Consider the following 13,404-nt stretch of genomic DNA (forward strand, 5'->3'; position numbering starts at 1 on the left):
CTGACTGAAAAGTGGAGTTATCAGCCGCCTCATTCTACTTTCAACAACTTCAAAATTTTTTCCAAAAATTTTGGCATGCAGAAATACTCGCACTTTTTTGACATGCAACTCATCTCTCACTCCCACAAGTGCCCGTAATTGTAACTCGCTCACACCCGCTGGTCCAATGCAGTAAGTCGCTCGTACCCATTCACTCCCACTTGTCCATTCTCACTCTCTTATTCAGTCCAACTCATTGTCACTATCTCGTTGTGTCTCTCTGTCACTGTATCGTGTGCCACAGTGTCTTTCATTTTGTCCTGCTACTACTGTACTTCTACTAGTACTGCCTCTTCTCCCTGTCACTGTCTCCCTATTGCAATCTCTAACTGCCACGGTCTCATTCATTCGTTCCCACGGCTGCTTTATGTTCTCACTCTCTGTCACCATCTCCCTCTTTATCGTTCTCGTTGTCATAGACTGCCTCTCATTATCACTTGCTCTCACCCACTTACACTTTGTCCTTCTCTATATTCCTCTCCCAGTGCCATTGTCTCCTTATCTCCCTCTCCATAAAAAAAGCTAGAATATGTTCGCTTACCAAAACCTATGGGAAATTTTTAAAGTAGAAGCTAGAATGAGGAAGCTAGTACCCAACATTTTAGTCAGTCTTCTAAATAAACAGGAACATATTCGCATTTTTTGTGCTCCGATAGGAGCATCTTCCCGCGGCTTCGCTTATTTTCCGTGCCACAGCTGGGCATGCTGCTCATATGAGAAGAGCTTTATGTGCAAGCAAAATTTTGACAGTATATTTATGTGAAATTTAAAATTGAGATGCAAAACAAATTTTGCATCTCAGTCCGTATTTTATTTGCACAGAAATTTCACATGTGCTTGAGTACTACAACACGGGGTTCCCAGAGCTCTTCTTCACAGCATGTTTCTCTGTGCTACGTCACTTTATAAACTACGTTTCCGCCTCACACCGAATTTTACGTATATAAGTAGGGTAACTTTGAACCTCTGTATTTCGCGAACGGCGTCTTAGGAATAAATCGCAAAATTTCAGAGGATTTTGCTGTGCGTAACCGTACTGACATCCGCGGCTCGATTTCGGTGCATAAAACAATATTTTATGGGGTGTTTCTCGATGTTGGATAAAGATTTATGAAAACGGGAAGATGGTCCTTCTAGATAAATCTCTAGAGTATGTACCATTAAAATTTGAGCGGTTTTTTGCTGTTAGTTATTTAGATATCCGCTGCTGATGTCGGAAAAATGGTAAAAAAGGGTTTTTTCGGATTTTGTCAGGAGCCACACACGAACTAAATGGTACCTCCATAAGCCCCCTAAGGTGCACCATAGACCACATCTAATGCAAAAAGAACCAACCGATTTCACCATTTGCCTAATTTGGAGGACGTGTGGAATATTCAAATTTTGACCATGTTTTGTCGGATAGTTGCAGTAATACGATCCTTCTTTTCAGTATATGAACGGTCCCTAGCCCAAGGGATATCCAAAATACTTTGACCCTATCTTTCTGTCACCAATAAAACCCGAAGTATGAGCCCCGGCAAAGTGCCGTTTTTACGTGCGGCGTTTTGGAACATACTGTTTGCCCTTTCTGCCACTTGAGTGCCGATTGAAAAGCGATGGGGACAAAATGAAATCTGGGGGGGTAAGACAGTGCTTGTCGTCTGCGATCCGATTGTCTGTAGGCCATTTCTGATGATGATTTGTCGGTTTGATAACACTTATTGTAGATTTTGATCAAATCTGTTGGACACACCAAGGTTAAGCAGCTTATGTGTTAATCTCGGTAGTGCTACACTGTAGTAGGCGTTAGATATACCTGTGAAAACTGCCAATAAGCATTTACTTTTCGCTTAGGAACTTGCGAATGTCGGTCAGAACTTTTCTGTCCCCTTTCCTCTTCTAAACCAAAGTTGCTATGGCGACAGAATGCCTGTCTTTTTTCACCCACCATCCCAATCTATACGTAATCGTACTTTCTAATATTTTGCGTGTGGACATCAACGTTATCGATCTATGGGATTCAGCTTTATTTCTGTCCTTGTCTTCTTTCTTAACTGTTACTATTCTTGCTAGATTCATACAGTGGGCAACGACGGATTGATCCCATACTTCATTGGAGATACTGATTAGGTGGTGGTTTCCCATTGGTGTGAGATACGCATTTATTATAGTAGCTAATATTGTCAGGACCCGGTGCTGTACGTTTCGCATGCAATAATGCATCGCCCGTGTCTGTGAGGGGATACGACTGCAAACGCTCGTGCCTCGTATTCTCACACCTTTGTTGTGGTCTGGGATTCCCGTCACGTAGTCCTCCCTCTGTTGGCGAAGCGTTTAATTTCCTGAAAAATTTCTGTGATTGGTGGTTGTTTAGTGAAAATCTTCCAACTGCTTCTTCACCTTTGTTTTGAAGTACGTTTGGCTTTCACTATTGCACATTCAAGAGCGAGATTAATTTTCTGATGTGGTGCGTTCGGCTCGCAAAGTCTCCGTGCACAGCAGACCGTTAATAATAGATAACTGGTAACTCACTATTAACTGGAAACTTAAGAAACCTTTATATGCGGCATCTAAATCTTCAGTGGTTACTGCTGCAGTTTGGGTCCTGGGTACTTCACCTTCCCAGTTATACTCCTTGTCGTAGCAAATAATCTGTAATATATCAGCCTTACAATAAGCTGCAAGCTACAAGGTGCATCTGAAAAGTTCGGTGACTGGCCTCAGAAAATAAAGGAAAAAAAGAGCTACTAACAAAATACCTTTACTGTCCTGTGAAGTCATCACCAATAGCTGCTACACACCTCCGACATCGGCTGTAAAGCGATTGGAAGCCCTCAGCGAATGCTGCTTGTGCAGTGCTGGAAGCACCGTGGTCGCGCGTTTTCGGATATCCTCAACGTCCGTGAATGTCCGGGAACAGTAGTGCATACTCTGCTATCATTCTCAAAGACAGCCGACGATAATCTACAGGCATCCATCACACTCATGCATGGAGCGCAAAAAGGTGCAACGCCTTAACATGAAGTTTCGTTTCAAATTAGGGAAACCGGCGACGGGGACACAAGAAATGGTAGTCCAAGAGCACGTTGTTGAAGCTGTGAGAAAGAGGAGTGTGTGTGTGTGTGTCGTTCAAGCGTATTGGAGGCGGAAAAGACGGTGTCGAGGAAGAGCTGCGTTTGTGTCAACATCCAACGAGAGCGACAGCAGAAGAGCTAAACATAAGCAAAGACAGACTAAGCACAGTTGTTAAAAAAACGTTGCAGACGTTAAGGACATCCAACAATGCGTTACCAAGGTGCTTCGAGAACTTGCAAGATAAGCGTTTGTTGACTTCACAAACTGATGTGTCATCTACCTCTCCGTTTTGTTTGCTGCTGTTGTTCACCAATGTGCTAAGTTTTTCTGTTTTTTTCTAAAGATTTGACAGGAGTAAGATTAGAAAAAATTTTTTAGTTTACTTATCTTTTCTCCAGTTGCTCTTGTCTAGATGTCACATTTTAGGTTCTCGTGGTTCAGTTGATCTCAATAATTTTGAGGAATGTCGTTGCTGAATTTTTGTTTTTACGTTAATTTATTTTGTCTAATCTTAATACATCACACAGTCTCTTGAATTTTCACATTAACAAAGTCTAAATTACATTTTTCGCCCGAAATACAAAAATACGTCCGATCACATCAGAGGCATGCTTACTACGACTTCATTCTGTGGTAATAACAATATTCCAATGTTTTTACAGTTTTTCTTGAGAAATGAATTTCCATTAAGTTCGATTATTAGTTCGTAAATGAATCCAGAAATAAACATTATAAACAGTAGTAGACTGCTTAATTAATAATAGAAATTTTAAGTGTGCCAAGTTTTTCGTAATTTCAAATGTTACTAAAATACTGATGCAATTTAGAGCTAGTAGATATCGATTGTAACAACGAAAATAAAGTAGCTCCTTTTCATAAATTTGAGCTTGATATATAAAATATTGTGTATAAAACTACATGAGATTTTTAGAAAAAACATCTGAGATAACATTGACCTGCCAAAATTCGAAAAATATTGCTGGTATCGGCTGCTACTGTTGAGGGAAATTAATGCTAGAGGAGGACGTCCCTTTACAGATCTCGGAAGTGTGTTGTACCTAAAGGTACCTAAAGGTGATTGCTTTAAACGCCAGTACAGGTTTTCCGTTTGTGATTCTTGTTTCCTTTCCTTTCTGAGACCATGCACCCTGCACCATGCACCCTGTATTTTGTGCTGCGTAGTGTTGTGTCACCTAGTATCGCACCGTCTTCACTACGAAGACTGAGTTTTACTCCGTTCTGTAAGTTACTTTCGGTGGCCAACAATATAGAGTACCAGCTTAACGTCTCCGTAATTGACAGCTGGTGGAAAGTGGGAACTGCCAACAGACCACTGAGCTTGGGATATGAGAGCACAGACGTTCTTCGGAGACAGACGAATGTAGCAAACTGATGCAATGTGCGTAAACAATGCGAAAACTGGGAAGAAACCCTACAGCACAGTTTAACCTTCCACCGCGGCCGTATACTGACGTGGAAAAGTGTTTTTTTTTTTTCACAACTAATGTGAGCTTATGATCTCCATGTGTTTGCTTCAGCTACAGAAGATTTACTGCGTTTATAGTAACAAGAAGATGCGCGGTCGTACCATTTTAAGGCAGTCTGTGCACATTCTGCAAACCTGAGTGAAATTATTACAAATATACTAATTAGTTGGTGTTCTCTACTTGCAGGTAAACGTAGCAGACGTTCCCTGAAGGCAGTATTGCGTACAATGGCGTCCGGGTGGAGCAGGGATCCAACTGAAGACCAGCAGCGATACTACGAGCTGTTGGGGGACGCCTGTGCGTACGAAACAAACACGAGTAGGGGACTGCTGATACTGCATAGAAAAGTTGGTTACGCCATGTGTGGCATACCAGACGAAGAATCGAAATGTGATAACGCCCACACTGGATACAGTAAGAACAAGTACAAAACCATGAAGGCTGTCGTCGACTTCATAAGAGACGTAAACAAGGAGAAGACGGAAGAGAGAGATCAACTTGATATGGCCATTATATTTGTCTTCGTGGAATACGAGAAGCAGGTGCTGCAGTATCCCGTATTTCGAATATTGCTCACGAAATCCAAGTGGAAATTCGTGGATACGAATTGCCGCGTCTATTCTTCGTGGCAGGATTACTTGAAATCTAATGAATTACCCGAAGGAAAATTTTGCTGGCCTCTCAACGGAATATACAGTGGCGACGACGACGACAAAGTGCAACTAGGGTGGGGCATAACACCTGCAGCACAACCCAGCAAGAAGGTAAACATACTCCTTTACTGTTCCTGCTTCACTTTTGTAGTTAACGTAATTATCATTATATTGTTGCATTAATCTGCTTGTCTACAAGAACTTCTTGTTTTTATTTATTTACTTATTTATTTATTGCTTATTTAGCCTGACCAAATTAGGGTTACATCTCTTACATCTGAACGGGAAGTAGGTACATTAAAAATATTACATACGTCACAGTAATAATAATTTGCTTTATTATTATTGTTATTGTTGTTGTTAATTATATTATTAATAACAGTAGTAATGTTAATAATAAGGGTGATAACAAAATACTGGAGGCATTAAGAAGGAGATTGATCAGTTTAGCACAGTTGAAGCCTTTTTTGGTATTATAAGAAATGGAAGGGATAATGAAAGAGAAGAAGATTGAAATGAAACAGACGATGGCTGTTAGGAAACAAGAGAACCTGAGTGGAGAACTCTGTATACAAGGGGAAGGGGAAAAAGCAGTTGGGGGAGAGAGGGTTGGGGAGGCTGAGGTGCACACAAGTATATGGAAGAGGTAACTGTGGTTATATACAGTGATCAGTCAGAGCTTTGTGACCACCTGCCTAACAGCTGGTATGCCCACTTTTGGCACGGATAACAGTGGTGACGCGTCGTGGCATGGAAGCAATGAGGTCGGGGTAGGTCGCTGGAGGGAACTGGCCCCACATCATCACATGCAAGTCAACTAATTCCTGTGTAAGTTCCGGGTAAGGGTGCAATGAGCTCTGACGCCACGTTCAACCACGTACCCGATGTGCCCGATAGATTTCAGATCTGGCAAATTGGGGGCCGACAACATCGATTGGTACTTCAAAAATGGTTCAAATGGCTCTGAGCACTATGAGACTTAACAGCTATGGTCATCAGTCCCCCAGAACTTAGAACTACTTAAACCTAACTAACCTAAGGACAACACACACATCCATGCCCGAGGCAGAATTCGAACCTGCAGAACCACAGCTGACAGTTAATTAGTTCAGGTAGGCACGGATAAGTGCTCGATAAATTCTTAGTCTCATTGGGGTCAGCCCCCCAGGCAATATTCGTAACTGCTCGTAAGATATTTAATGCTCTTTCACACATTTCTCTGTTACTCTTCCAACACGTGGGCTCTATGTAAGTTTCTGTTCCGTTTACAAGCCTAGATACGTGATAGTTTTCTTGACTTAAAATGTGTATGGGCCTCGTTTTATTTTAGTCGAGTCTGCACGTCTGTGTCTAGTGAATATTCAGATCGAGGCCTTACTACTATTTAGCAGAAAAGATTGGATATTTCCTTTAGTTGTCCTATGTCAGAATCTCTCGGTCTCCATAAATGAAGAGATCAACAGCAAATCGCAAGATCTGAATGTTATCCCCCCACTAGGTCATTTAAATTCCAACTGTACATAATAGCGGGAAAATGCTATTGGGAGGACAAAAAGGACGAATATGCTCCTGTTTAAAAGACTCTGACTGAAAAGTGGAGTTATCAGCCGCCTCATTCTACTTACAACAACTTCAAAATTTTTTACAAAAATTTTGGCGTGCAGAAATACTCGCACTTTTTTGACATGCAACTCACCTCTCACTCCCACAAGTGCCCGTAATTGTAACTCGCTCACACCCGCTGGTCCAATGCAATAAGTCGCTCGTACCCATTCACTCCCACTTGTCCATTCCCACTCTCTTATTCAGTCCAACTCATTGTCACTATCTCGTTGTGTCTCTCTGTCACTGTATCGTGTGCCACAGTGTCTTTCATTGTGTCCTGCGACTACTGTACTACTATTAGTACTGCCTCTTCTCCCTGTCACTGTCTCCCTATTGTCCGCAGCTCGTGGTCGTGCGGTAGCGTTCTCGCTTCCCACGCCCGGGTTCCCGGGTTCGATTCCCGGCGGGGTCAGGGATTTTCTCTGCCTCGTGATGACTGGGTGTTGTGTGCTGTCCTTAGGTTAGTTAGGTTTAAGTAGTTCTAAGTTCCAGGGGACTGATGACCATAGGTGTTAAGTCCCATAGTGCTCACAGCCATTTTTTGTCTCCCTATTGCTCTCTCTAACTGCCACGGTCTCATTCATTCGTTCCCACGGCTGCTTTATGTTCTCACTCTCTGTCACCATCTCCCTCTTTATCGTTCTCGTTGTCATAGACTGCCTCTCATTATCACTTGCTCTCACCAACTTACACTTTGTCCTTCTCTATATTCCTCTCCCAGTGCCATTGTCTCCTTATCTCCCTCTCCATAAAAAAAAGCTAGAATATGTTCGCTTACCAACACCCAGTCATCACGAGGCAGAGAAAATCCCTGACCCCGCCGGGAATCGAACTCGATTGGTACTCGTCACAGTGTTCCTCCAACCACTCCATCACTCTCCAGGACTTGTGACATGGCGCATTACCTTGTTGAAAAATGCCGCTGTTGTTGGGAAACATGTTCGTTGTCAAGGGGTTTATGTTATCTGGAACCAGTGTACGATACTCCTTGGCTGTCATGGTGCCTCCCACCAGCTCCACTTGCCCCATGGTTACCCACGTAAATAATCCCCAGAAGATAATACAGCTGCCGGCAGATTGGCCCGTCCTGCAGTTCATGTGACAAGGAGCTCTTCTCCTGGAACATGACGGATTCGCGTCCTTCCATCGGTATGATGGAGAAGATGTCGGGTTTCACCAACCAAGCAACGCTATGCCACTGCGCCAGCGTCCAGAGTCGATGGTCACGCCCATTTCAGCCGTAATTACCGATTTCGGGGTATTAGTGTTGGCACATGCTTGTGTCGTCGGTTGCTGAAGTCCATAGTTAGGAGTGGTCGTGGACTGTGTGTTCAGATACATACGTACTTACGTACTCTGCCCAACATTAAAGTGTGATCTTAGTTCCACTACTGTTCGCCGTCTGTCCTGTTTTACCAGTCTGCCCAGCCTACGACGTCCGACATCTGTAATGAGGGGTTGTCAGTAGTGGGACAATTTGTTAGTTTGGGCTGCCTACATCAGAGGCAACTATACCTTCAGGGACAATCTATTGTTCTTCCTTAACATATGGTTCTGCTAAGTGGATTTGACCCCCTGTGGATAATCTGTCCTTCTGAGAAACCTCCACCCACCCCTTTCCCCTCCTCCTACCAACCCCTCTGGAACTCTCCAACCCTGCGCCCCCTCCCCATCACTGATACAGGTTGCAAGATCCGCTCGCTTCTACACTGATACTGTTATTACTCAGCCGCGAGTCCGTAGAGGGTGGTATATGTGACGTATAGTTTGACTGGTCAGCATTTCCACCCGGAATTTGAGAGTAAGTCGGACCTTCCTTGATCCGCCTTGGTGGGTCGTGTCGTCGGATTTCCTCCTACCTGTGCGCGGTGCAGCTCTCGTAAATGTCGTCCCGTGCAGATTCTTCATTGGCGCATTGGATGTCTCTGTCGGTGGAAGCTAATTATCTGAAACTGCTGTCGGTCAACTTTGGGGTATCTATTTACTCGAAATTAACATTCAGAATCTCGTAATATCACTTTTATTCCTGTTAGATCAATAATGAAACACTCATGTCACAAACTACTCGTAACCGAGAGCATGGCTACCATCGAACAAGACAGGAAGAGCTCTTAACGCCGGCTGCTGACTTTGGCGCGCAGTCCGTATCTCTTACTAGTTTCGTTACAGTTCGTGGATTTCGAGGCAAAATTATGATAAATAGCTTTAAACATCCAGAGGCTCCTCCTAGTATTCATGTTGTCATAAATGACTGTAATTATTAAATAAAAATAAACAAAATCGGTGACTTTGGCACCAAGATGGCGGTACTTCCCGTCATGTATGTTTCTCAAGCTAACGCTTGTTGCTACGGTCCAGCGCCGAGCCCCACCCCACTACGCGCGACATATGGTCGCTTCGTCACCTAGTCAGCCAGCGTGGGAAATGCTCTCCGATTCATGGCCCACTACGAACTACAGCACTTCCTAACTATCGTGAGTACATCAGTAAGAGACAATAATTTATGAAAACTGGTAAAAATGTCTTCTTCACGTAAGAAGAACCTTACAAGTTACACTTTCAGGCCTGAGTTAATCGACTAATTGATTAAATTGTTAAATTAGTTAACCCCTCTGCTTCTGGTAAATCCTCAAACGCTCCGCTCCCATGCCCCCCCCCCCCCTCCACCTTCATCTTGAAACTGGCGGTTCTTTGATGGAGAGGAGAGGGATCTCAAGATAGGAAATTCATTTACATAGCAGAGGGTGTGTTTATGTATAAAAAAATATTTATTCCAGGGACTGGATCTCTCTTGCTCATCTTTCTCTGCTGTTTGTAAAGATACAGATCTTGTAAAATACGTCCAAAGAAGTAATTAAGTAAAGTATTATTCTAGTATCTGGGGTCAGTACCAAGAAGGTATTGGTAAGAGAGAAACGATCGTGGAACATTAACACATGTATTCCTAAAGCTATACGGTTCTGCTCTTAAAACACGCTATAACGCTAGAGCGGTGTGGCTTCCGACCTATTAGTCATGCGGAATACAACGCTTTTAATATTTCAAAGCAAGAAATATATTCCCAGAGCGTGACATACATTCTCCATGCAAGTATCTCTACGAGAAATTATCCTGACAAACTGTAAAGTGATAAAACTACAGCCGGCCGCGGTGGTCTCGCGGTTCTAGGCGCGCAGTGCGGAACCGTGCGACTGCTACGGTCGCAGGTTCGAATCCTGCCTCGGGCATGGATGTGTGTGATGTCCTTAGGTTAGTTAGGTTTAAGTAGTTCTAAGTTCTAGGGGACTTATGACCACAGCAGTTGAGTCCCATAGTGCTCAGAGCCATTTGAACCATTTTTTTTGATAAAACTACTACCATGCACACCAAAGAAAACAGCGATTCTTTGTAACACAAGTACTACATAGGTTTCAAGAGCAGTACTAAGGTCAAGCCTGACTACAGTTCAGAAATTATGGTATGTTCACAGCAGCCCTATAAAATGATCGTCGCCAGCTGTAAATGCATACAAAGAAACAGTGATATCTTATGAGCAAATCAGCTCCACGATCAGGAGCCAGAGGAGATGTAACGGTCCCACCGCAGTTTAGCACCACCCTCTATAAACTTCCTCTTGCACACAGAAATCATGGTCCGATGGTAGGGTGTATTGCTTATGTGCGGGATAATACTGACGTTTTGTCTTGATGTCATATCTCTATAACGCCTCCTGTTTTCACCACTGAGATGTGTATAAGCAGCATCAGTCTACCGTCTTCCTCCAGAACACACAATTTTATTGATTTTGCTCGGTACTTTTCTCAAGTTATTTGTCCCTGGTTTTATGTATTTTCAGCCAATTTCATAATTTCACCAGGTTTTCGTGATTTTACGTATGTCACCGTAATTCTCTCAGTTTTTATGTATCTCGCATCAATTTTTCGTGGTTATAGCAGGTTCTCCTCGAATTTTACGGGTTTTATGTCATCTTCTATATTTTTTCCGCAGTTTTCCATATGTAAATCGTCATGTTGCTAACATACCCATGTGCTGTTTAATTTTCTAAGAGACTATTTGCGCATATTACCAAGCTGATAAAAAATTCCAAGGACTTGCCCTCTCTGGCAGGCGGTGTGGCCGACCGGTTCTAGGCGCATCAGTCTGGAATCGCGCGACCGCTACGGTCGCAGGTTCGAATCCTGCCTCGGGCATGGATGTGTGTGATGTCCTTAGGTTAGTTAGGTTTAAGTAGCTCTAAGTTCAAGGCGCTGATGACCTCTGATGTTAAGTCCCATAGTGCTCAGAGCCATTTGAGCCTTTTTTTTTGGCCCTCTCCCTGATCATGCACTTGCATGCATTTAGAATAGTATGAACATGAAAAGTGTAGTAAGACTTACCAATATGAAAGCGAAGACTCGATTTACGTCCAAGATGTCGCACAGAAGTGGACTATTTCACATGCATCTTCGTTCGTCCAAGATTTCGCAGAGAAATGGGCTATTTCATATGCATCTTCATTCGTCTAGAGGAGGCTACCGAAACAGGTTTTCCACTGATAGACATATTTCATCACACAGGAGATTGAAGTCCTCTGATGACTGTGATTTGGAGGGGTTTGCTGTTAACGATCGCAGTTAGATAGTCTGCAAGTTGCACACGAAACACAGAATTGTATACGAGTCGATCGCAGACTGTACCATACAACTGATGCACCCCAAGACAACAATAGAAAAAAATGGTTAAATGCTTCATAAATGACCTGCAACAAAAACTCCTTCTCTCCCTGTCAAACGATCACTGCATCTACTTCCTGTCGTCTTTTAACACAGATCCATTTAAGTTTAGAGGCAGATGGCTCTGCGCCACGCGGGATAGCCGTGAGGTCTTGGGCGCCTTGCCACGATTCACGCTGTCTAGGGCGCCTTGCCACAGTTCGCGCGGCTCCCCCCGTCGGAGGTTCGAGTCCTCCCTGGGACATGGATGTGTGTACTGTCCTTACCGTAAGTTATAGCTCTCCTTTTTCCAGGAAAGCATTCAAAGTCAGCAGTCAAATAGAATATAAGACTATTACCTCAATAGACACACAGTAAACTGTTGCCATACAGCAGTTGTTTGTTAGCTGACAATGCAAGGTTGTGATTGGCGGAGAGTGTGAAGAGCCACATCGTAAATATCGTTTGTTAGGGTTTAAAACACCTAAGCAGTCCTGCACGTGGGCAGACACGCGATCCATTTTGTCGTTCTATACTGCAGTTAACCCATTTGGTAATCGTCACTCCGTGGCTAAGGACACTTCATAAAATTTTACATGGCGATTGCCGACAACTTTGGGATCACACCTGGGCTTGTGATCCGACGTATATAAATTTATTACTCTAAATTTGGTGGTCAACCACGTTAAACATTCTATTTCAACCGTCTTGTCGTTGTGACGAAAAATATCTGCTTACCTGGTTCCCAGTGCTTCCAAAACTCCTCCTGGTCGAAGCGCTTGCCTCTTAGTCCAAGCTGAGAGTCGGTCAGGACTATACACTCACTCATTGGGAGATGTAGGCTGATTTCTACCAGATGCTCTTAGGATTCTGCTGGGATTTCCCACAGAAAAGTCAAAATGTAACGCACTAGAAAGTAATCTACCGTGAGAACATACCAGTAGATGGTCGTATTGAAGATAGCACCATAAACATCGACGGAGTAATACACTGTGGGATCAAAAGTATCCGGACACCTGGCTGAAAAGACTAAAACGTTCGTAGCGCCATCCATCGGTAATGCTGGAATTCAATATGGTGTTGGCCCATCCTTGGCCCTCATGACAGCTTCCACTCTCTCAGGCATACATTCAACCAGGAGCTGGAAGGTCTCTTGAGGAATGGCAGCATTCTTCACGGAGTGCTGCACTGAGGAGAGGTATCGATGTCGGTCGGTGAGGCCTGGCACGAAGTCGGCATTGCAAAACATCCCAAAGGTGTTCTGTAGGATTCAGGTCGGGACTCTGTGCAGGCCAGTCAATTACAGGGGTGTTAATGTCGTGTAATCACTACGCCACAGGCCGTGCAGTATGAACAGGTGCTCGATCGTGTTGAAAGATGCAATCACCATCCCCGAATTTCTCTTCAACAGTGGAAAGCAAGAAGGTGCTTGAAACATCAACGTAGGCCTGTGCTGTGATAGTGCCACGCAAAACGACAGTGGGTGTAAGCCCCCTCAATGAAAAACACCACCACACCATAACACCACCGCCTCCGAATTTTACAGTCGGCACTACACACGCTGGCAGATGACGTTCACCGGGCATTCGCTATACCCACACCCTGCCATCGCATCGCCACATTGTGTACCGTGATTCGTCACTCCGCACAATGTTTTTTCCACTGTTCAATCGTCCAATGTTCACGCTCCTTACACCAAGCGCGGCGTCTTTTGGCATTCACTGGCGTGATGTGTGGCTTATGAGCAGCCGCTCGACCATGAAATCCAAATTTTCTCACCTGCAGCCTAACTATCATAGTACTTTCAGTGCATCATGATGCAGTTAGGAATTCGTATGTGATGATCTGGATAGATGGTCTGCTTATTACACA

At 43.8% G+C, this 13,404-nt stretch overlaps 1 protein-coding gene across 8 annotated transcripts in view; it reads left to right on the forward strand.

Annotated features, from left to right (window-relative positions):
• The window catches only part of LOC126262260 (uncharacterized), a 232,410-nt gene that overhangs the window by 206,475 nt on the left and 12,531 nt on the right, over window positions 1-13,404 (forward strand). For all 8 annotated transcript variants that reach the window (XM_049958751.1, XM_049958749.1, XM_049958754.1 and 5 more), the window contains one exon: window positions 4,770-5,347. In XM_049958751.1, the coding sequence (XP_049814708.1) occupies window positions 4,811-5,347 (537 nt within the window). In that variant the 5' untranslated portion in view covers window positions 4,770-4,810. The remainder of the gene's footprint in view (window positions 1-4,769; window positions 5,348-13,404) is intronic.

The sequence above is a fragment of the Schistocerca nitens genome, chromosome 6 (assembly GCF_023898315.1).
Source record: "Schistocerca nitens isolate TAMUIC-IGC-003100 chromosome 6, iqSchNite1.1, whole genome shotgun sequence".
NCBI lineage: Eukaryota > Metazoa > Arthropoda > Insecta > Orthoptera > Acrididae > Schistocerca > Schistocerca nitens.